The sequence below is a fragment of the Pyxicephalus adspersus genome, chromosome 1 (genome assembly GCF_032062135.1).
Source record: "Pyxicephalus adspersus chromosome 1, UCB_Pads_2.0, whole genome shotgun sequence".
NCBI classification, from domain to species: domain Eukaryota; kingdom Metazoa; phylum Chordata; class Amphibia; order Anura; family Pyxicephalidae; genus Pyxicephalus; species Pyxicephalus adspersus.
Window position 1 is genome coordinate 39,214,240 of NC_092858.1, and position 25,556 is coordinate 39,239,795.

Sequence of the window (25,556 nt, forward strand, 5' to 3'; positions counted from 1 at the left end):
GGACGCAGACACTTTTATTGAATAATTATTCCAATCCATCGATAATATACCTGCAAGGTGACAATTCTGTATGATTGTGTCTGAACTAATCATCCCCACTGTCTGTACAGATCACTTCTGGGGGGCAGGGGGGGAGTTGGGAGGGAACATTAACCCCCTAGCAGTAATCCCGAGTGTGACTCAGGGTGGATTTTACATGCAAAAAGCGGTAATCCTGAGTCACACTTGGGTTAACTTTAGAAGCCCCCCACCTTTGCCCCGCGCTCCAGGGGCGATCTGATGGTCCCGCTGTGATGCCAAGGGCGCCGGTCAGTCGGGGGGCGTGGCCGGGCGGGAAATTTAAAAGCAGATTACCGAGTAATCTACTTTTAAATACCACCCGGGTCACCGCCACCCCGCTGCTTGCATCAGCAGTGAGATGCGAAGCACAATGCAGGACTACTGGATTGTGCTTCACATCTCACTGCAGATGCGAGCAGCAATAGTAAACTCTGGGGGTGATGCCAGCTGGCACCAACCCCGGAATTTGCTATTGCTGCTCACATCTCCTGGAAGATGCAATGCACAATGCAGAAGGTTTGCATTGTGCTTTGCACGTCCCTGGAGATGCGGGTTGGGGTGAGGCGGGCGGGACATTCCCACTCGCATCACCCGGGAGGATGTGACATCTTCCCGGGTGATGTGAGTGGTGATGTATTCGGGGAGTGTGTCCGGGCGGAAAATTTAAAAGCAGATTACAATATAATCTGCTTTTAAATGGGTTTTACAGAAAAAAAACACCACACAACATGAAATTAAAAAAAAGTAGATTTTTAAATTTATATTTTATTTTTAATAACGTTGTCTATTATTTCATTATTTTTTAAAAAATATTATTTTAATTATGTATTATATTATAATTTATGATTATAATATATTAAATAAATAAAATTATCATACCCGGGAGTTAATCGTAAGAATTACAGGCCCACAATATAAACAAAAATACCTATGCAAAAAAATTAGGATCACGTTTTGCATAAAAAAACTGACAGAATTAGAACGCTAGGGGGGTTAAAGTACCTGAGCCCTGGTGCAGGTAATCTCCTTCTAAAAGGAATCTGTTCCTATGTATAATAATGGTGTGACAAATTTGTTGCTACAGACGGGAAACTTTCAATTAAGTTCCCTTATTTCTGTTCCCAAATCTGATCCCTGTCTGTGCATCTGTCACATGAAAGTAATTCTGCATTTCATTTTATCTGCCAATTTGATTTGGTTGTACAGCCACAGGGATTTATTTCTACATATATAATCAGTGTAAACTTAGAATGAGCCAGTAGATGGCAGCAGGCAGCCTCACTATATGATGGGAATACTGACAACATGACAATGAGCATCTATGTATTCCAGCAATCCAATCTGAGAGTTTTCTGTCATCTGATTGGCTTCCTGGGTTATCAGTCACTGTCATTACCTCAGATGGGTGTGGCCTGTTTCTTTTTTTTCATACATAGAACCAATCAGTTCTGTTACTGACAGAGAAGGCTTGGCTGAAAGTTTAACGAACACCTGATTGGGTAATGAAGTAAGCTGGGTGTGACTGTTTCATGGCAGCCTGTCAGAAAGCCCCTATCATACATTTTACTGGTTGATTCACAATAGAAGCTTTTTTACTGGCTAGCTGAATTATCACCATAATTTCTGTTCTACAAGAAATGGCTGTTCTTGTAGTCCTGAAGGCGTCCTGCCAGCAGATTTCTTCTAATATGCTGCTGTTTTTATTTTGAATTTCCTGCCAGCCTTTCAGAAAACACAATCTAATAATAAACAAGGCACATTACAAATTTTCTGCTGATACCCCAATTAGTAATCTCTATACATTTATTTTCTGGTATAAAATCTTCAGTACAAAATATTTCCAATCATTCTATTCTGTAAACAGGTACTTTATAAAGTGTTCTCCCAAAACCCTAATCAGTTATCACTATAAATATTTCACTAAATTCCGTATAGTTACAGGACAATTTTAGGAGTTAAATAACCTAATTTTGTTATTACAAGGAAACATGACAATATCATATTATTCCAGGGCATTTCATGCAGATGATTGTGTATTGGGATTGCAGTGTTTTTACAGTTTATTCTCCATCCTTCTCAAATGTTTTGAATGTTTCACTTTTAAGTTTGTCATTAAATAATTTACATATTAGTGGTAGCTGTGTGTGATTCAAAGTAACAAAACGTTTTGAATAAAAGGACTCCTATTTCTTCTTTCCATCTGTATAGCATTCATCATTTGTGGGAATGAACCCAGTTTATGAGGAGGAGGGTGTATTCTTATGATATGAAGTGTTCAGGTTATTTAAAGTCTTTTCCTGAGAAGGTCCTGGAGGTTTTTCTATATTTACTTCCTCCTCTTTGTGCATCGGCAGTCTGTCCGCAGCTTCTGGCAATGAAGGCTGATAGCGATAAGAGTATCCATATGCCCTCAGATGGTAGACATAGTACTCCAAAGTATGCATAAGTTCAGGATCTACATAGTGAAATGATATAGCCAGATCTGAGCAGCATTGGGGACCCTGCAGAGATGATAAATCTACATTATTATCATGAACAATAATGCATACAATGTATTACACATAATATGATAGCACTGCTATCAACATTCGCAGAATCTGTACTTGTTCCACAACACACTTTAGTATAAATGATTTTTTTTATCTAGCAGATATTTACCAGGATTATTTTCAAATCACTTAAAATCATCCAAGGATTGTTTTCTACACCAAAAACAGGAAGAGTTTTATCTTGGGAAGAAGTTCAATCTCAGTTTAAGGCTAGGATCCATGATCACACAGAGACACAACAATCATTATTATTAACATAGCTTTCTAAAAGGTGCTTTCACTTCATTCACATTGGATCCAAGCCTGCAGCCTTTATTTGAAATTTGCGGGCTTTATTCAAAAATACATTGTAACAATGTTATTACAATGTTATGTGTTTGGTTTATGTGATTTTATATGCTGATCAAAATTTCAACGCATGCTTTTAACCTGGGCACCCCTCTGCTTCAAGTCCTTCACTTTCAGCAGGAAAGCTGCAGATGCAAATTGACAGCCAGCAGAGGAAATCTTTTACTATTTGCCTCTTCTGCCCTTCGTTACATGCTGACATTATTCAGAGCCTGGAAGAGAAAGGGAGAAGTGGAAACTTTCTCAGTTGCAATTTCAACCTCTATGATCCCAGCTCTTACACCTCCACCTGCATGTCCAATCATTCTCTTGAATGGGGCCTTGCAGTCCTCCATGTTTTCCTATCCTAAATACAATCCTTCTCAACCAAGTACCTCTGTTCAGCATTATCATTTTAATTAGTAAAACTGGGGCAGTGTATTTAAATTATTGCTAGAGAATAGATCCAGCAGTATTGATTAAAAGTCTTACCTCTACAATGGGGTATAAGCAGTAACTCCAATACCAAAAGCTCTTATCGAAATGTCCTGTAATGTGGTACTCAGGTGAAAATGGGTGAAATGTTTCTCTTTTTTCATTGTCCCTGGAATCTCCAGCTATAACACCCATTTTCTCCATGCACTGGCCCAATGCCAAGTCCTCCACAGATGTGGTGTGTTTGCATGTCCCAATACGGAAACCTTCCACAAATCGTTTCAAGGCTTCCTTGCTAAGTACATATCCAGCTCCACCACTCATGTAACCCTGTTTGGCAAATGGCTTAAATCGTTTCCCAAAGTAGATGGGTTGGTCGGCTGTATAATTTGAAAGCATCAGGCGCATGTTCTCTACCACAACGTAGGTATCATCATCTGCTTTCAAGAACCAGTCAGCTTTCTCCAGATAGTTCTTGTGCACATACTGGAATGCTTTGATGGTCTTCCAGTACAGCTGATCTCTACCTTCCTTGGTTTCCAATCCCACTGTAGGGAAGGTATTGTTGGTGACAGAACTCATAAATAGAGCAACATTACAGTGGCGTACCCAAGAGTATTTCACATGAATGGCTTTGGTATCAAGATTATTTGGTCCAGTCATAATCCAGCAAAGTATTCTCACTTTTTGTGAAAGTACATCACTTACTTCACTGTTATCTACAAAACAAACAAAAAAAAAGGATAATCACATATGTGAACTAATCCTAAAAGCAAATTGGAAAAGAGATGTACATGTGAATTCTGACTGCTGGCATGCCTTTTGGCCACAAACAGCCTCACACCAAGCATCACCTTCTGTGTTTTCCCCATAAAACCTTATAAATACATCATATTGGTTATGCAACTCAGGTATGTGAATTCTAGCCAGGCTACAGGTCAACAAAAATGATAGGAGACTTGCAATGAAGTCTTTCCCTGTGTTGGCTGGGCTGTGAAATTTACCAAGCTAAGTTGGACAGTTTTTCAATGAATTGGTGATACCCATGGATAAGAGTTGACTGTTATTTGATACATATGTTGCAATGGGGTTGATTTACTAAAGAAATATCAGATGTTCAATTAGCAAACTGTTTGTTTAGATTTCTCTGGACATGATTGGATATTCTTTGCAAAGTGATTTTTCATCAAATTCACAAAACTAATTGAAGTACCCCTTGCAAGAGGATAATTTATTAATAGTGAACAGCAAACATTTGTTTAGCAAATCAACATGGCTTTCTGTTAACAATGCTAATCACAGGCTGTTAATACCGACACACAGCTTGCCCTGTAAGCTTCTAATGTCAGCCCATTGTGCTATGCTAGTCACCAAAGTACCAATCCATTCAACAAAACTATTCAAAAAAAAAAAAACTGCCATTGCACAAGTTGTAGTCACTTTCCAACAGAGAATTCCTTTCCGACAGAATTTATATAGCGCTGGCATATTATGCAGCACTGTACAAAGTCCATAGTCATATCACTAGCTGTCCCTCAAATAGGCTCACAATCTCATGTCCCTACCATAGTCATATGTCATTGATAAACTCAAATAACTCAATTAACCTAACTGCATGTTTTTGGGATGTGGGTGGAAATCAGAGTACCCAGAGGAGTCCCACACAATTACGGGGATAACCTTAAAACTCCATGCAAATAGTGTCCAGGTCGAGATTTGAACCTGGAACCTAATGCTGCAAAGAGTGCTAACCAATGAGCCATCGTGATGCTTATTAAACAGAAAAGCTAACAATCAAGGAGGTGGGGAAGCAGCAAACATTAAAATATAATGCTTGTATCCTTTTAGATCTTAGTCACATTGGCAAAATGAACAACATTGTGAAAATTTGCATTTTGTTTCCAGGTTTTTGCATCTATATTATCATCTTATATTATCTATCACAATTTAAGAACTTGTTAAATATGTGTGTGCAAGTTGCATAATAAATAGTGAATGTTTCTAATGTATACTTTATAACATTAGTAAGAAAATCTTTAAATATTTGATTGCAATGTATTTCAAACTCCTGGCCAGTGGAACCTTGCTGATTTTGTTTAACTCCTTTTTATTTTTTATTTTTTAACTTTTTAATTCCTATGGCTGAATGAGACAATTTAAATGTATGCTTTCATATAATCCTGTAGGGGGGATATAATATCAACCAAAGATGTCCTATAAGAAAACATACTAGTTATACATACCTGGTCTGATCAAATAATACAGGTGTATTTTCTCTAGATATAGGGAAAATGGGCCAAAGCCCCTTATAAAACATGATGTGAGTGACATGCATTGAACATGGCAAGGGTAGCAGTATTTGTAAAAGTCCAAAATATACTAGAAGTGTTATGTGCACTTGACTAGGAAATACGCTGCAAAAGGTTGAGAGTAGAACAAGGGCAGTAATCAGCATTCTTGTGCTGCCACTTGCTCATTCATCACTGAACTTTAGCCCTACATACCAAATATATTCTAATAGCATCCCAGTCATAGTAAATACAGTTATGATAGTGACCCCAGCACAATTTTATCCCAGCAATGGTATAGATTTTATCTTCATTTTCTAATGAGCTACAAAAGATACTGGTCACCCCATTAATCATATACAGTAACAGCAGGGAAACAAGTTACATAATTTCATTTACTAAGCAATTGATGCTCTAGGTTTACCTAATGAGTGAGTATGGGGAAGGTCAAGTGACTGCACCTTCTCCATAAGTCTCCAAGACCGAATGGCTAGAGGTGGCTTTATCTTGGAACTGTGAAAGATGGTGTGAATAAAGAGAAATGTTGTGAAGAAGCCCACCAGAATGCCAAGATAAAATGCAATCCATGATATCTTGCTGAAGAATGCCATGGCTGTAAAGACATAAAACAAAGATCTCAATATATTGGTTTAGGGTTTATCTACCAAACAGAAATGTGTTAAATTAATGTAGATACCTCAAACTCAGCTCTGTTCCACTGAATCTAGAAATGATTACTGTTATTGTAAACTTGCATTTATTTTACAGTATTCAAGGTGTACTTACTGTTTTACACTCTGCATACCTCTAACAAATCTAGCTGGTATATTTTTCCCTTGTCAGATAGGACTGATGCCGGTTAAGCTACATTTACACTGACTAATTTTAAACACTTTACAAAAAACATACAGTCTATGTATGAGTTTTTAAATATTTACACTTTAGCATTTAAACAAATAATATTTACACTTTGCATTTTAAACCAAGGTGTATGGCAGAGAAAAAAAGAATAGGAGAAATGCCCACACACTTCCTATTTATTTCATTGGTGGCATTTTGGGCAATTATAGTTTTTGCAAGCATTTAGCAGTGTTTATTGGGTGTTTATGGGCTTGCAGACACTTTGCAAATGCTGTAGGCACTTTCCTTACGGCTTTGCTCACATGTGGACTGTCTTATTATACTAAATGGGAACTTAAAACATGGACGTTTAAACACAGTCTGTTTAGATTCAGGCCAACGTTTAGACTGGCAACCAGGTTGCAAATACCTCTTCCTCATACCAGTGAACCGTTGCCTCTGGGAAAATGCCACTAGTAGCTTCCACCAGTGGCAGCCCCACAGAGAATGAATGATGGCAGCAGTAAGTTCAGTACTGCACCCTACTGCCTGATGTCAAATCTGCAGATGCCTATTCTTGCGCTGCAGTGCCGTGACCGAGCACCTTGCAAAGTGTCAGCTGCCAGGAGCTGTGGGATCACTTGATCTAGCTGCAGATCTGAACCTGTCTTTAGCCTTAATGGGATGTAATACTAGGAAAGGTCTTAGCATTTCACATCAGAGTAATCTCCAGCACTAAAAACAGCTGTTGATAAAGTCTCACAATTAATACACAAGCATCATCCTTATCAATGTTTTATTAACGATGGGGCAGAACTGTACAGAACACACTATAGCCCTATTGCATTAACTCATAAACTTAATTACATACAGATTTGTAGTATAATAGCCCTGAACAATTTACAACACCCAGTCCATTCCTTACCAGAGGAAGATTCTCTCACACTGTTCACTTTCTTTTAGTGTCCCAGCACAAAAAGCTAGCATGAGATCTGTTCCCTTTAAGAAATTGCAGATTTTCTGTAAAGTCATCACAGAAGCCAATCAGCTTCTAGATTCCTACATTCCAACATATGTCACACCCAGGTACTGTACAACGGGGGATGGATGGTTTGTGTTGAAAAGAACTGAAAATACCTGTACAACATGTTTAATGAGGTATCTTCACCAAAGGAATATGTGTCATGACTCTTATGCCTGGTAACAGACTTTTAGATTTTATGACAGCAGCATAGAAAGCATAGAAAACAAAAGTGAGTAAGGTCCAAAAACAGAAGCTGTAATCCAGAGTAGTTGTAACATTCGTACCCGGTAAATTGTGCAGAAGAAGACATTCAGTAACTGTCATATGCAAAAATCAAGTCGTTTTAGACACTGCTTGTTAACCCCACCAACTTTAAGAAAGAACATTTCAAGAATTGCCGTCCCACTAGTACATTCCACCTGCCCACTACTTCCATTATTGTGCTTCTCCCCATTGTTGATGTGGGACACTTTGTTGCAGCCAGAAGGTTCCTATTTGTCAGTAACTGACTAGTGTTACAATATAAAACCGCAGGGGAGAAATTTACAGACTTCTGTTTCCATACTACTGCTCCTGAGGTCAAACTTTGTTTCTCCTTTAAAGGGGAGACATGTCAACTAAATGGTCCTGATTTATTAAAGATCTCCAAGGCTGGAGAGGATACACTTTCATCAGTGAAGCTGGATGAGTCAGCAAACCTAGATTGGATTTCTTAAAAGTCGTTTGCTATTTGCTAGTAAATATTTTCAATCCTGGACCAGATCCATTTCAGTTTTGCTACATCACTCAGCTTCACTGATGAAAGTTTATCCTTTACAGCTTTGGAGAGCTTTATTAAATCAGGTCCAATGTCTTCTACAACACAATTGTATGGGCCCCACATGCAGTCCTTAATGTGAAATTGGTGGGTTGGGTCTGTGTAAGCTTTACATTTCCACAACTCCACAGAACTGCATTCTGTTTCAAATTTGAAATCACTGGGAGGTGTGTAAGCACATCGCCAAATGCAGTCATTTCTATTCTCCACCCCACACACACAACCCCCAATAATACTTCTCCGCCAACCCTCATGTCTCACACTAGTAAAATTACCTGCTTCAGCTTGGTTAGTGCCAAGATGTCCTAAATGTGGACAAGACTAATGAAGGCTATGTCCTGCAACTTTAGTAAACATCACCAGTTGGCAGATAGGCACGATTGTTTTCTTCAGGCGGACACTCGCCAAGAGAGCATCACTTGTTTGCTTTCTCTGAGATTAACTCCTTGGTCCAAGTGTTTTTGTTTCCTGGACGTTTCTGCAATAGTACAACCATCAGAGCTCTGTTTTGGTTCCATCCAGATCACCATCAATGATTTTGTAAGGGACTCCAGGGTTCTTACCCACACTAGGGTGCCACACAATTGAAAAAAACATCCTGTGTGAGATACCGCCTGTAGTAGTAATGTTTACACTTATATTTATGGCCTATGTATGTGCTTTGCATAGGACCTCGATGACAATTATGCCTTTGAAATAGGTAATTTCCATAAAAGTGGCCTTCTGCATATTTGCAGCTCATTGCTGGCCCAGCATCATCAGACAGAACTGACATACAGAATTGAAACACATTACCTACCTATGGGAGCTGTTGCTGTTCTATGTGTTGAATTTCTACCAGTCCAAGGACAGACTAACAGACAAGTGTTGCTCAGGGCTCCATGTTTTTTTGAGATCCAAGAGTTAAAATATATCTGTCCCATTGTCAGTTTCACATACACAGTACTAAACAGTTACAAATATATGCTATTGTGAATGTGTAGTGGCTTGCATCTTATCTACACTATTTGGTGAACCTATTTATTGCAGTTTATATAGAGGTCTCTTTACTTTAACTGCTTATAGTCTCCTTTTGGGCTTTGAACCTAGTTTTCTTTAAACTAGAAGTCACAGTAAGTATAGGGTAGAGTCAGGTTGGGCATTCAGTGGCCCATAAGTAGTTAGAGGCCCAGTTGCAACAGCAGATTAGTGACCTATTATTAAGTAGATAAGTTGACTATTTTTCTCCCTCTCACACTATTGACCACTTTGGTGAGAAACTACTAAGTACCCTTTGGAAGATCTTCCTGTCGCCATTGACTCGTCTTCCTGGAGTTCCAATTCACAGCATCTGTGATCATCCTAAGGGGGTCTGCAACTGTATCCTGCTGCAAGTCTACTTTAGAAGTATCTCTGCTAAACACATGTTTACAACTCCACCAGGACTCCCACTGATCTGACTTACTGAGACCTTATTTGTGTATAGTGAATACACATTGTAATATTAATCTTCTAATAAATAAAGTTCTTGCTGCTTCTATTCTTATGGGTATATATGTGCTTATAGCTGTTATATATTGGGTGCAGGTTGCTCTGCCCAGATCACTTTGTTTAGATTACTGGTTAATTCTTCAGGAAAGGAATCTCTTCTGCTCTCAGAAGCCCTATATTTATTGGGTGGAAGCATTGCCAAAGTCATTATCAGACCCACTAATCCACTAACAGGTTTATTGTCATGGACTGTTTGAAGTGGGCTTTTTTACATAATTCCTCCCCCTTGTAGTAGTAATGGGATGCCATATATATATTATTATTATTATTATTATTATTATTATTAATTCTATTGGTATTATTAAAACTGCATTCAAAGGTGCAGCTATTGCCCATCATTTTAATTCAGAAATTATTTTGACAACTTTTAGATATTATTACAAACAGATCATCTTCCTTAATTAACCTGCCGAGCGGTAACCCCAAGTGTGACTGGGGGTAAAAAAAGATGCTGAGTGCAGTAACCCCGAGTCACACTCAGGGTAGCTAAACCAATGTAAAACAATGATAAATACAGCCTTACCTGATCTGCCGGTGTCCTTCTCCGCAATCTCCGTCTTCTCTTTTCCTCTGGCCGGCGTCCTCTGCACCTGATGAGTCACCGGGGAGTTCTCGGTGACGGTGGCGTTGTATTGCATTCAATACAAAATAACTGTATTGAATGCAATACAGTGAATTTGAGTGTAAAAACAGTACATTGTCTTTCATGAAAATATATTTTACAGTATAATATAATAGTATAATATTTATTTATTTTATTTGTCAATTTAATTTATTTAATTGTTTATTTTGACATGATTTTTAATGTGTTTTAAACTTTATTATACTCATACTATTATATTTTAATGTAAAATAAATTTTCATGAACAATAATGTACCGCATTTAGACATTCGGACAGAAAAGAACCACCCAGTGTGGTTTATTAAGTCCACAACAGCAGTGCAATGAGTTGTTTTTTTAAAATTTTATATACATTGCTGCCTTTATTGTAATATTTTCACAAAGTTCAATACCATCTTCCTAGCTGTCATAAAGCTGTCAGTAATAATTGCATCTTTCAGCCACTCCATTTGATGAATTCCTACATTTTAAGGTAAGCAGTATGTACTTAACGTATACATATTAAGACTCTACTATCTGACTGTTTCTTCTACAGCATGGATGTGATTTGACCATATATCAGTGTTTTTACTTTTGGCATTTATACAAATACTATGATGCTACCATTACATTAATAGATCAACAATTTATTTTAAAATCAGATTTACTCACCAATCTATATTCAATCAAAAATCCACCAACAATGATACATTCCTAAATCTATGACAGTTTTCTTTCCAAATAAAGTCTTTCCTTATATTCAGTTTATGAGAACTGCAAGGTTTATTTCCTCCAATAATTTCTTTTTTAAACTAGTAGACCTGGTGTTTGAATCTTAAACAGTGTGGGGGTATGAGGACCTTCTGATGTCTCTTAACAAGGTCCTATCTTTAGACAAGAAATCTTTTAAGCTAATTAGAAATAATCAAAACTGAAAACCAACTGAACTAACCTTACCTTTTTAACTCCACACGTTTGTCATATTAATAGAAACACTGGCCCATCCTTAGCAATGATACAGCTAGACACAATGGTGATCTGTCTCTACCACACCTGGATTTAGGTTTGGGTCCATTGTATACACTCTTAATGGATGAATAATACTATTTGTACTTAGGCCAAACCTCTTCTGTCTGAGCAATTGTTGTCTATAGGGAGCACAGACCTTTTAATTTTATAAAGTTTAGATGTTTTTGCCTACTGATGTCTGGACACAGATTAAGGAACATTTTTTGGCAGTGGCAAATGATTTGTAAGTTTCATTGGACACACCTTCTTAAAAACCCCTGACGGCATCAGCCAACCATGTTTTAGTACAAAGAGATTACACTGTGTTCATCCATTAAGTTTTTTTAAAGATAATTGTAAACACAGTGACCCGCAGAAATACTTGATTTTATTATTTACAGACCAAGTTACGTACAATTGTCTTTAAAAAATGGCTTATCGTTTTAGAACTATATCTATATATAGATAAACAGAGATAATATATTGATAAAAAAAAATGATGCAGGTATGTAATAATTAAAAATAATGGAACGTGTAGATGGATAGATAGATAGATCACCAAGTTTTGCTGCTTAACTGCAGCAGAGGAAAGTAAAGTCAGCAGCCCATTGTGCCTTGTTGTTGATATATGTGGAGAAAAACAAATATTTTTGCAGTTTAAAAAAGGTCTTGTCTATGTAAAACAAATGTGTGCATAAAACTTGCACCAACAAAAATAATAAAAAAAAAAATAAGGAATATCTTTAATAATAACTAAAAATAATCACTGCAATAATAAAGAAGTACTATAAAAACTATGAAAAACACCCAGAGTTTCTACTGACCTTGAGATAAATTGTGTGTTTCCTTTCAATTGCTGAAGAATGAAGCGTTCAGGAAGTATTGTACTATGCAAAGGAAGCTAAAAAAAATGATATGTAAAGATCACAATACAGGAAGAATTTGACACAGACATTTGAAATTGAAGATTCAGCTAATTTAAAAGGCGTTTTGACTATTTCCAAAGCACAGAAAGCATTTGTATACAATGGTCAGCATTCACAATCCTGCCTTTATAACAAACTCAACTGGGTGTGAAAAACATACACAACATTCTATTCATTACACATAGCAATACCATTCTTATTTCAGCAAAAAACTACAACCTTACTTTTTTTGGTTTTCCATGCATCACATTTTCAAGACATGAAAAATTGGAAGTGAACCTTTCTCCTTTGCAGTATTCTGACCAGGAAAGGTAAGATTTAAAAATGTGATGCAAATGAGTTATGTGTAATCTGAACTATACGTCATAATAAACCTGTAAAGGGTGTGGAGGCAGATACGTCTTTCCTAAGGGTGGATACTGGGCTGCATGTTCACTAATCCTGCCTTGTCAAGAAAACAGCAAGAGCTTGGATTAGTGATATCCTCAGCTTCTTGTTTTAAAGCAACACACTGTATTTTATTTTTGTTTTTTTTTTTATGAAAAGTTTACATTTTTTCAGAAGTAAAGTGTACCCACTGCACATCAAGGATCTTAACAAGGCGAGTTGTCTTCTAATATAAGGGTTCAGTGGGAGCAAGCAATCCCGAGAAGCTCCTGGTTCCTTGGATCTTAAAGAACCAGCTTTTACAGATTTGACAGCAGGCAGTGAGCCAGTGAGCATTACTAAAGTTTTCACTGCCACCCCCATTTATTCTCTTTTGGGCTGCAGTAGGGTACTTGCTACATGCTGTGTCTTTACTGAGGAAGCAGTAACCGCACTACAACCTCACTGCCAATCTAAATATAGCCTACAGATTTGCCCTGGTGAATTTTTTTTTCTGTCGTATACTTTGTCCAGAAGGCTTAGAACAAGAAATGCTGGATAATTCAGACCAGAGCAGCCATAGTACCAGTGTACTGAATGCTGCTATAAGGAAAAGATAAGGAACACCAACCAACTGCAGGGAGAGATTAGTGTTAGGACCACTGTATTTTAATTCCAATTGCTAGCTCTTTGGGCAACTTACTTCTAACGTTTTATTTATTATATTATTATTATTATTGGTGGTTATTTTGCTCTTTAATTTTATTATGCATTTTGATGCCAGTGATCGTTTCTAGCTGTCCCTTTTTTTTTTGGCTGCAAAGACTTTCACAAAAATTGTGATTTGTTTCAAATGGTAGTATTTATTTATTTTAGGAATATACATTTTGTAGTATGTTAATAATGTGTTTCTTTTAAGGTTGCATGCTGAAAGTGCAGTATTCACCTGTTACTGACCACCAGATTTTGGAGCTGCCTTTTGTCTGCAGCACACTACTTCATTGTTTAATAAGTACAAGAATATCATAAAACTACTTTAATTTATATCAGTCACAGTCATAACTCTTGTATTAAAACATCTGCTGGTACTTATTGCCCTACTGATGGTCATTTTTACACTGTTGTGTCATCTGTGATCCTTTAATTTTTTTCTTCTGCAGGTCAGCTTTACGCTGTCATATCATGTGCAGTTTCTTCTCTTTTTTTAGGAATGTTTAGCTTCATATCAAGCTGTACATATGACCACACTCCATAGGTCTTGATATAATGAAGCCCATAAAAATTATAACCCAAACTCCTCTGTAAATCACAACTTCACATAGTTGTCATGCAGTATGTATATATTCAAAATCAGCTTTGTTTAAAGCTGGACGCAAATCTGGATACAGATTAAAATATCACACTTTATTGCAGTTTAAATTTTATTTAAAGCCCAACTAAACCCCAATTTTAATAGCACTCAGGTTCATTATTATATATAAATAGTGTAAAGAAGCAACGTGATGAACAGAATACTTGATTTATAGGCCAAATGTGTCTGCACACTGCACTGTAGTTCTACCTTGAAATTCCCCATTTGGGGAAACTTTGTTAACATAAGAAGGCAAAAAAAATTCAGTTCCGAAGTTAATACTTATAATTTACAATAATTAAAATAATTACTATAATAATATGCCTTGTTTAATTAAGGCTTTTAATAAGTTTTCTGTCATGTTTCATGTCAGCTTCTTGTAATACCCTTCCCCACAAGCTAGGGGAGACTAAAAGAGAGAATTTAATAAAGATTTTATGGGAATTTATGCCTGTGTATAAATGGAAATAACTGCCATGATCTTACTTGGTTAACAGTCACAATGTAAGAAAAACAGGAAAGTTTAATAGCAGCAAGCACTGTCTACCCACATTTTCCTATTTGTCCCCATTAGTTCCAAGCTCTGTTTTTCTTGTCACCAACACAAAAGCAATAAAATAGCACTATCATTTATAGAGAGCTGCACTGATGTAAGCCCAAAAAAGAAAATGAAGAGTGGCATGCCAATGGGGTCAGCTCTCAGTGCATAATTTTCCTGTGCTCAGGATTGTCAAACTCAGATTTGAGCTCAGATTGCTCAAATTCAGAATTAGGATCCAAGGTCAGGATATCTAAAATCAGAATCTGAAGTGGCTCTGATTGATACCATCCACTCAAATCTAAGAGGCAGCTTAAAGTGTATGTAAAGGCAAACTTTTCCTAACTTTAATTAAAGTAGAAATGTGTTAGACCCTGCCCACCATCAGGGTTAAAGGTGAAGGAATAGAATGAAAATGTTGCTCTCTTGGGACAGATTTCTTCTTCTTCCCTGTTGTGTCCTTTAGGAAAGGAGTTAAAGGAATATCTCCCTGGTGTGGTGTGATGGCAGTAAAAAATAATATGAGTGGATATATACTCCTTACCTCTATACTGATTACCTTGTACTTTGTACAAAACTAAAAATAAAATTGTCTGGACATACGCTTTAACTCTTCAGTTAGACATAAGTTAAATTCAACATAGATTTACTTTGGCTCAGCACATTACAGAAAATAGTATTCTAGTTATTGGAAGTGTACAGAGAGAATGGCTTTCCTAAGCCCTGTATTTACAGTACTTATATGTATCTTACCACAAAGCATGTACAAGTAGGGAGTGTCCAGCTGGGGAATTCGATGTCCAACACAAAATACTCAATTACACAAATTCCTTTCTAGCTGTTTTTCATTTTTGGTTCAGCTTTAAAGGTTATCTGTCTCAGCTATAAAAAAAGACCTAACTTTTGCAGCAGATTTTTCATTTTCTTGCTATGTAGCCCTATTCCAGTACTGCACTTCCCATCTAAAATCGTTTTGTAAAATTATTCCTTCCCATAGTTGCTAACTGCATAACCCCCACTCCCCCCAACATGGCAACGTATGACCTGCTAACAAATTGCTTTTAGCCTGGAACTGGGTACGTTTATGATTGTACTCTGGGCAGCACTAGAACTCAACCACCCAAACCCCCTGCCATTTCCAAATGGCACCTGTACCCTGCACATATATTCCTTGATATATCATTAACAGGTTCATGACAAGCTCAGCAGATTGATGCAAATATTTATAAAATAAAAGGAAGAAATGTGATGATCCCTCAACTCCCTCAGAGTAAAATTTTGTTCACTTTGGAGAGTTTTCCCTGTTTTGGACAGCAAGTAAAAGGAAATGTTTTGTCCTTTGCTATACAAAACTAGAACACTGTTTTTGGCAGGATCTACACCTTAATAATGACTCCAATTTACAGGCATTTAATTCCTTGATCCTTCCTTATCCAGCAGGTTAGTATTAGATTTGGGTAGGGCTTATCTGATCCAATTTTAAGCTCATCTGCTTTATCGTATTATGAAGCATTTACATATACCCTGCACACACTATCAAATCATCATCTTCAAAGATTGATTCACATGGTCTACAAATATGTAGGTGGTGAATGGATGCAACACAATAGACATTTTTACAAATTTGATTAGACGTTAAATAGTTGGCCATCCTGTCCAAAAGGCTGAAGTTGCCTCAATCTGCTGACGCTGCCGAAGATAGAAACTGAATTAGCTTCTTCTGCCTCCCACTGTGGCCTGTCTTCTTCATTCACAGCATGACCCCTAAAATGTCTGCTAGACTGATGACCTGTGTCACCTCCTAGTGTGGAACCTGACAATTCCTCCTCCAGTAGTTCCTACTGCTCTTCCTCCATCCTGTTCATGTAGCCCTCCTCCCCTTACCTCCTGCTCCAGTGGATGCTCCTCATAAAATTCCCACTCCTCACTAACACCTCCACAGAAACAAAGAATGAGAGTCTTCCTTCTGTTCAACCTGCTGCATCAAATCCAGTGTGACTTGTAACATGAAAATAAGCACAATGACATTACTGATACCACTGCTGAGTGTGTCAAACCATTAGTCGGTTTCTTGTGAGGCCTACTTCACATTTACACTTGCAATATGAGAAAACAATATGAGAAAAATATGTAAAAAATGCCTGGGTGTTACTGGAAATATTTTCTGTGATTTCACTTGGTTAGCACTCACAATATGAAAAGTTAAACTTACTCCGGATTTATAAAAAAAACTAAAAAGGACATAATGGTCATTTCTATTTTTTTTTGGTGCCCTAAGCAAGAAACCTGTAGTGGTGCTTTCCTCCCTTCCCTGGTGATCCCCCCCTTAGTCAAGAAGACACCTCAAACAGCCGCCAACACCCTAAGCTTACTAAATGCCATATATTCATACCCTATACGTACACTATTCCTATTTCCTTAACAAGCTCAGCAGACTTATGGAAATATAAAGGAGAAGATTAACCCCCTCACTATTGTCACCAATACTTCATTTGGGGAGGGGGGGGGGGACCAAATTTGGATTTGCCATTAGAGCTTTAGGTGGGGGGAAATCCTCCAATAGGGATACCTTTTCTGATAAAATTTTGTTCACTTTGAAGAGTTTTCCTCTTATTTCATGTTGTGTGTTTAGGACAGTAAGTGAAAGGACATTTCTACCCTTATCTGTTCTGATTTTTTTTTATTTTTATAAATATACACTTTATTATTGATTCCAAGTTGTAACTCTCAGGTCAGTTGAAATGACACCAAGGATCTTTTTGGCTTTCTGTGACGGTGACGTTTTTCCCACTGACCACTACACTAATGTACTGTGAGTTATGGATACAATAACTGTATAAGGGGTTCCCTGGGAACATCAAAAAAAATATTTCAAAGGGGTTCCCCATGTTAAAAAGTTGAGAAACACTGGGTTAAGCTAAATTCTGGATAATTCTGGAACTTGGTTTCCCACAGGGAGTGATAGTTGGTTGTCTGTTGCTGCATAGGTGGTACCTGTACCTACAGATTACAGCCAATCACAGCCCTAATGCACTATTTGTGTGACGATGGCAGTTTTAGGTGGTCACTAAAGCTACGTACACACTTCCAATTATTATCGTCGGAAAACGAACGACGAACGTTCCTGCACGATATATATGAACGATCGTATAGCACCGATCCTGCACATAGAGGTAACGACACGATCGTTCGTAGATATTGTACACACAATAGATACGATCGTTTAAGCGATAGAGGAACTATGTGCACGACAGGAAAGTGAACGGACGTTCGTTCATCACGCATGCTCTGAACATGGACGATCAACGAACGACCGTACGAACGATGTTCAACGATCGTCGCCCAATCCGATCCGCCGGTCCGGTCGTTCGTTTCCAACAATTTTCCTCGTTCGTCGGTGTCGTTGGTTACTTTTTTACGAACTATTTTTTGCCCAATCGATCGTTCGTCGTTCGATTGGAACGATAAAAATTGGAAGTGTGTACGCACCTTAAGAGTTTAAACAGAGAACTGAGACTTAAGGGAGAATTGGGGTACCCCTGACAATATGAAAGTTAAGGGCAGGGAGCCCTAAAGACCTCTGAGGCTTCAACCCTAAGGACAGGGTTCCACAGGTGTTCTAAATGCAGGACTGGGACTTTTAGGTCCCTCACCACGTCTCCTTTGTATGTTGGTGTTGGATTTTTTAACAAACAAGATCTGCTAGCCTTTATGAGTTTCTGTTGTCTCCCTACCAGGAAGGACCCAGGTACTTACAGCCCCAGAGGGGAGAGTGCTACAAATGCAAACATGAAAAGTTTAGAGATATTTTTCAAACACGCAATTTTAGGGCCAGACTTTATTTTCATTCTAGATTGTGTGTGAATGGATAAAAATGCACTTTCTCAGGTGCACTTATTTTAGGGATTTTTTACATTGTAGCCTGAAAGGAAATGATGGTGAATCTCTTCAATACAGTGCAAAAGCGGTTGGAAATAAATAAATACGTTTCCTCTCAATCCAAAACTTCAAAAAAACTTTGAGCTGGAGTTATGTTTTAATCCTAGTAATAGATTAAAAGAAAATGTTTTATGTTACATAAAAACACATGCTACATAAAAAAAACAAGCAAGCATATGAATGAAGATCCTGGACTGCGGTAATTACAGATACTTATGTCCTGTTCTCAGACACAATGGGATGAAAGGAGGATTAGAGAAAGGTTTTGCAATTTTACATATTGCAAACCTTTCACGTGGTTACAGTTTACTTACTATTAATTTTTAACCAGAAAAGTTACAGTGCTTTTGGTCTAGTAAGTTGCAGCAAGCAGCAATAATGTGGCAGTCAATAAAAGTTTTATATAGCTCTTTCACTGTCAGACCAAAGAAATGGCAAATGATAAAATATACAAAATGGCAATCAAGAACAATAAAATAAGAAAAAAAAATAAATGTTAAAGAAACAAACTAAAATGTGGTTACATAAATATAAATGATCACAAATACAGAACAACCATATTAAATTACAAGATGACTATGGTACACAGAAATATATAAAATTATTAAGAGAAGCTTATATGAATTAGGCCATGTTTTTATAAAACATAGATAGTAATTTGAAAGAAAACAAAGAACAATATAGAAAACAGTACATAAAAACAAGCATGGTTAAAAATAGAATGAAAAATATCCCCATTTAAAGCCCAACATGAAGGAGAAACAGTTTTTCCATTTTTCACAGAGTGACATTTACACATTATTGGTTTAATTTTTTCTGTGTGTTTTAAGAAAAACGTGAGCTTTAGAATTGTGAAGATGAGTGAATGCATTTTTATGTCACATAATTTTTGCTCAAACAGTATAAAATCATATCATTTTTGTTGAAAAGGGACATTGTTTTCTAGTCTATCCTTTCAACCAACAAACGACTGCAGGAAGCATGAATGAGAGCTGTACATACAGCATCGTTCTGCTCTATAGAGAGAGGAGGGGAAAAAACAACAGAGCGGCTCCCTGCTCAATTTTATTACAATTGTTCCTCATCCATCTATCCACCAGGACGTTTGTTCAAATCAGGCCAGACTCTTGTCCAAGCCTTGAGCTGATTATCGGACGAGAACCACTGCATGTGTGTACATAGTCTAAGCCTGTGAATATGTTAGTGCTCATCTCAGTTTATTAATCATAGAGGAAATAAGTAAATATTGGCTCTTCCCACTACCCTCTATTCTGAACCCCAATATTCCCTAGCTGATGGAGGGAGGGGTGATCTCAGATCTCAAAACTCCAAAAAATGGAAAAGTAAGGAGCGCATTACTGTGTAACAATGTGTTAAACTGGTCAGGTGGCTTTACAACTGCCTAGACCACTTTTAAAAATGAGAAAGCTGGCTGTCAAACCTTAATACAAACTAATGGCTGCAGTTACTATTTTTTTTAGCCTTAAATGTTAGCTGTAAGAATAGCAGTTAAAAAGTTAAATGAAATGTATAATCTGGAAAATCTAGTTGCCTAATGCTAACCCCATGGTTTTCATTGACTTCCAGCAGTTCTGCAGATCAACATTGGCAGCCTATATATCTATTTTACTACAGGTTTCCTTCAATAATCAATAGGTTTTTATTGCTGATGTTTGCTGTTTTATGTGAATATTTAGTTGTTGAAGAAATAAAGTAAATTAGTTAAGGCACACTACACATTAACAGAATGCATTTTAGTTCTTAGTAATTAGCACTGATTTGCAATGAAGGCCAGAACAGAACATTACTGGAGTCATAATATCATGCACATCAAATAATGTAATTGCTAACGATATTGGGATCACCAAAGATTTGCCTTTTTTAATATAGTGCACATTGTTTATAGTAGGAAAATAGTATAGATGTTGGGTTTATGTAGGTTGCATTTACTTAAAAGTATTTTCATGTTCATGTAATGTTTGTGTACAAATTGGAAAAACCTATAACCTTCTAACTTCTAAATAAAAGTAAGGACAGATATTCATACTTTTTTGATTACTCTTTTCCTGCCTTGCAGTTTTATAGTATGTCTCTATTTCACAAACTTGGCAGTCAACACAGGTCAGTTGTAGAAAAGCTCAATATTCTGTGTACCAAAGAAAACTATTAGAGACTAAAGCAGGTGAACAAATATCAGATCCTGCATCACCCCCAGTTTCGAGAAACAGAAATAATGAATTTACAAAGAGTGGTTAGTTACATCTTTATGTGAGTTTGTTCACTGCTATTTTATTATTAATATTATTATTATTATTATTATTATTATTAATACCAGTATTTATATAGTGCCAACATATGCAACACTTTACAAAGTCCAGTCTCATATTACTTTACCTTTACAATGGCTTTTCAGGCACCTAACCTGATGTTCCTAGGGCTCACCAATCTGTTCAGCCTCTAGGATAGGAGTAATGTTGTTGTAAAATGTTGTTTCCATTACATATGCTTTCTATGTACACATAATATAAAGCAGCATTCAGCAGTATGCAATGCAGGGTGCAGAGGTTATTATGTATTTATATATTTTAGGTTATTATATTTTAGTAGGATGAGTGCAGGGGTCAGTAATTTGTAGTGGTTACCCTACCCTTCTGACCCCACAAAGAGCAAAGGTTGGAAATATGTTTTGCAGGATACAGATGTCAGGACCATATAATGCTGGCTGAATAAATCAAGAAGATGTAGGACAAAGCGCAGAGGTCAGTAACAACAGTGCTAGTGAATTGAAACACTGCAGGAATGGTCTACTGTTGTTAGGAGCAGTTTGCTTATTTCCGGAATTTCACCTTCAGGATGTTTACTGCTTACGAAGAGGCTGAAACTCTTCTATAAACTATGGTGTTGGACTTAGGACTTCATAGAACTTTCTTTTGGCACAATGGGACATGTATATGCAGGGAGACAATAAAAAACTAAATCATTTTATACCTTTACAACTTTAGTGCAGAAAGAAGACATTCAAGAACGTTTATACTCCCGGCATAATCCTTCCCCTTTCACAAAGTTTAATTTATTAGACACTTATATTTACAATTCATCATCACTATTCCTCATCTGCTGCCTCCTTCTGTATTACCCCACAGGCTACCATTACACCTCGGAATCAAATGCAGATTTTTGTCCTTTACTTTTAAATTATGCCACAACTTATACACCCCTTTAATCTTCAACCTTGGATAATTAAAAAAAACCTTACTACTCTATCTTACACACAGCTTCAAGACTTCACTAGGGCTGTCCCACTCTCTGGAATTTTCTACCCTCATCCCATTAAGTTTGGTTTTATCTTTACCATATTCAAGCAAACTCTCAGATCCCATCTCTTTGAACTTGCCTACCCATCTACCTTTCTTCTTCTCTTCCTTTTAACTATCAATAATTAGTCACAGATTGATTAACATACCCAAACCTATTGTATACTAGACTTACTAACCTCTCAGACCAGAAGCTCAATTGAGCAGTGACCTCTTCTTCTGTGACATGTATGCAGTCTTTGTCTCCGTTGTTTTATATTTGTACTTTATAATTAAAAGATAAAATTATTCACAGTAACAAAACAATAAAAAATAAAAGGAATTAGTAGAATTAATTTGCCATGAACAGTGCTTTCCCTTACCTCTTCCACCTTCTGTTAATAGGGTTTGTGGAGGAGATTCACTACAACATTGTGCGCACGTTATTCTCTTTATCTAGAATTGTTTCATAGACCAGATTTATTTTATCTGGCGGCTGAATATCACACTCTCTAAGCTACATGAACAATAGCTCAAACGGCTGTTTGTTCTATGAAGTTGTGCAATATGAACAAGGTCACAATGACATTTACTAACAATTAGCTTCAGGAATATGTGAAATTGACTGATTTTTACAAAAGGCACTTCATACACCATCAGCGGGTATACATGCCCCTGTAAACTAGTCTGGACATAGGTGAATATGCAAGCCCTTTACCATGGGGTGGTGCTTTGTGTGGGGTTCATTCTAAAAATGGATGCCCTCTTCCCAAAGTTACCAGTGCCTTGTGCTGTAAAGAAGAATATGAGCTGGCCCAAAGTAGAATATCAGCAAAAAGGAGGGGAACTTATATATTACTTATCTGCAAGCAAATGGACACCCTGATCAACAGAAACAGACCATTTCTTGCAAGGTGTTTGGTATTTCTTTTGTTAAACTAGAGTAAACTGCACCTTTAATTAAAAACATAATAGCAGCTAAGTGGACATTAGCTTAACAATTCACAAAACAAACCAAAGAAGGCAAATATTAGCCTTTGGAAATGTAAATGCTAAATTTATTAGCTTCTATTGTGTACTACAAAGGGCAATATTAGCATGCACATGAAAACTGGGTTACCAAAATGAACTCTTTACCTATCATCCATTTAAGTAAAGGACTATCATGCAAAGACAGGAAACCAAAGAGTAAAAGGAGGCAGTACAGACTTGGATTCAATAAGTTTCAGCACTACGCAAAGCAGACCTTAACTAAAATTCTTACTTTACATAAGAGTAGACAACCCTTTTAAAGTAAAAATATATTTAAAAAAAAAAAAACAAAACAAAAGCTGCAGCCCCTTTCCTTTGCTGCAATCAAAACCAAAAGGGAGCGCAGAGCCTCCCGGGATACCTACATCATGCATCCTGGGAGGCTATTGGGGGCATTTTCCTACACTGAGTGGAAAGATATGCCAATTTTACGCATGCACAGTGAGATTGGCATCTCTTTTTTCCCCAGGCTAGGTGATCCAGTCTCCTATCTGCGCAGTGTGAGATTGGGTGATGTTCCCAGAAGAAAGAAGAAGACGGAAGATGGCGGCACCTGGCGCTTCTTCCGTGCCAGGATATGCTACCCTAATAAAAACACATACTGAGAGACATGGCCATGGATATGAAATGGCCATAGAATCACTCAATGACATTAAATATTTAGCAATATAATAAATAACCAGAACCAAAATAAAATACATTCAATAGCCCAAAGAACTGTTTGACTCAGGACCCACCCTTGTCACCAGCTGCTCCAAATTGCCTTTTCTGCAGGAAAGCACTATACCACCATCCCACTTCTCAACAGATCCCCTAACCTACCAGAAGAGCATACGAGAGTGAGTCCCTTTAGACCAAGCATTTCCAACTCATCCCTGTAACCCCAGAAAAGAAATATCTTTGTCTACCACATGCAAGTAAACAATCTCTTCCTTCCAAAATCGAATGGTTTAATCTTCTAGCTGAATGCATGTAGCTGACTACATGCATTCCCCCTTCATTACTGGCTATTAATCTTCCTACTCTCTCCTCTAAAATAAACTTTCTTGCCTTTTCACAATGTTTTAAATACACTCCATTGTGGGTGCCACCATGTTCACCCAGTCCTCTTCCAGGCACTGGAACTCTGGCCATCCAAGATCTATGTAACACCTGCACATGCACACATGTGTTCATTTATTCTGAGCAGCTAGGTGTATGCCTGGAATAGATTGCAAACAGGCAGGTAAGTTTATTTTTATTACAGATTGGACATTACCTGTCCCATTGACATCAATAAACCTGAAACATAAGTAGAGGGCATAGAACAGGGGGGAGTAAAACCCCACCTGACATCATCCTGCAAAAAACCCATAACCTCTCACTTTAAATACTGTAATATCACTTCAAATATATTTGTGTCATAACATTTTGTAGTGAGCCTTCCATTATTTAAATTTTCCCAAATCATGTGAACCCCTTCATCCAGAGCAACAATTCTTTTCACTTGCCCATCTGATTGCCCTGGCACGGGAATCAGATGGCTTGGTCCTTCTGTTTAATCCGTAACCCAATATTCGTATGACCCCAGCCTTCCTCGCATTAGGACGTACAGCTTCATAGATGAACCAAAAAAGGGTCAGACAAATTTCTGAAATAGAAAAAGAATGTAACCACGCATGAAATGAAGTCTTTGTTGTCTGAAATAGCTTTTCTCCCACACGGAGTCTTCCCTCTAGCAAGTGCTTTATAAGAAACATAGATCATTATTGCAGCTACTGAACTGTGCAGTGTAGCAGTCAGGTTCCCTTTCCTTCTGCCAGGAACTGCAGGAGCAGGGGCAGTTTCAAGATATAGGTGGATGTATGGTGGGATATTAGGCCTTCGGTAGGTCCCTGTTAGTAGCAGAGCTTCCTCCTAGACCTCATACACATTTTTAGCACATTTGGAGAGGATAGTGTATCCCATAATACTTCAGATAGCTGCTCCTGCACCCATTCAGGGGCTCCTATCTCTGTGGCTACTCTAATTTGTTATGAAGTGCTTTTGTAAAAGCTTGATGTGTACTATGCATGATCTATGAATCAGTCACTGCAGAACAAGGATCCTGCTACATGATGAAGGGCTGAATTGTTTTTGCAGATCAATGGCTACATTAATTTTTGTATAGCTTTGCCCATGAGGATTTATGTTGTAGGCTGCACAAGGCCTCCAAGTCACAACATGGACATCATCACTGTTCTTCCCATTTTTTCACTCAGAGATTTCATGGTAGAGAATGTAGATCTTCAAGATACTCTGCAGTGAACATATGCATGTTCATATAAAGCAGGGGTGTTAAACTCAACGACACAGAGGGCCAAAAAAAAACCTTGAAATTTATTGAAAGAATTTACAATGTTTTTCCTTCTCATTCGATATAAAACCTTGATGCGATCACGACCGGCATCACTTGGATAACAGCAGGCTACGCTCAGCCTGAGATGCCGCTATATGACACAAGGCCATAGTTCACCAGGAAGCCCCTGTAACTCTAAAAGCCTCCTGGCACCTCCTTCGTGTAGCTGAGGGGGAGTGCTGGAAATGCAAGACATGGCCAATGTGAGGCTAAATCTTATGAGTGGCCCGCCGCTGGAACTCCCACTTCATTAAA

At 37.6% G+C, this 25,556-nt stretch overlaps 1 protein-coding gene and 1 long non-coding RNA gene across 6 annotated transcripts; one reads left to right on the plus strand and one right to left on the minus strand.

Annotated features, from left to right (window-relative positions):
* Positions 1–1,845: 1,845 nt before the first annotated feature.
* On the minus strand, positions 1,846–22,431 carry LOC140327940 (glycoprotein-N-acetylgalactosamine 3-beta-galactosyltransferase 1-like). Of its 5 annotated transcripts, XM_072407221.1 has the most exons (6): positions 12,630–12,874; positions 12,304–12,380; positions 8,616–8,908; positions 6,084–6,272; positions 3,429–4,090; positions 1,846–2,561 (listed from the first exon to the last, which is right to left on the minus strand). In XM_072407221.1, exons 4-6 carry the CDS (start codon positions 6,268–6,270, stop codon positions 2,298–2,300), a joined length of 1,113 nt encoding a protein of 370 aa, XP_072263322.1. In that variant the 5' UTR covers positions 6,271–6,272; positions 8,616–8,908; positions 12,304–12,380; positions 12,630–12,874; the 3' UTR covers positions 1,846–2,297. The 5 variants fall into 5 exon arrangements, with proteins under 5 accessions (XP_072263322.1, XP_072263305.1, XP_072263312.1 ...); XM_072407204.1 differs by lacking the exons at positions 8,616–8,908; positions 12,630–12,874 and adding an exon at positions 22,276–22,431; XM_072407211.1 differs by lacking the exons at positions 8,616–8,908; positions 12,630–12,874 and adding an exon at positions 22,093–22,111.
* Positions 12,389–13,858, plus strand: LOC140327972 (uncharacterized). The gene is made up of 2 exons (XR_011920191.1): positions 12,389–12,716; positions 13,691–13,858. It is a non-coding gene; the product is annotated as an uncharacterized lncRNA (long non-coding RNA).
* Positions 22,432–25,556: the final 3,125 nt, after the last annotated feature.

Excerpts from the sequence above, each read along its gene's own strand:
- LOC140327940 (XM_072407204.1), bottom strand. The coding sequence starts at position 6,270 with ATGGCATTCTTCAGCAAGATATCATGGATTGCATTTTATCTTGGCATT. Across the intron at positions 4,091-6,083 it reads TCCCCATACTCACTCATTAG|ATAACAGTGAAGTAAGTGAT; the intron begins GTAAACCTAGAG and ends TTTGTTTTGTAG. Across the intron at positions 2,562-3,428 it reads GCTTATACCCCATTGTAGAG|GGTCCCCAATGCTGCTCAGA; the intron begins GTAAGACTTTTA and ends TCATCTCTGCAG.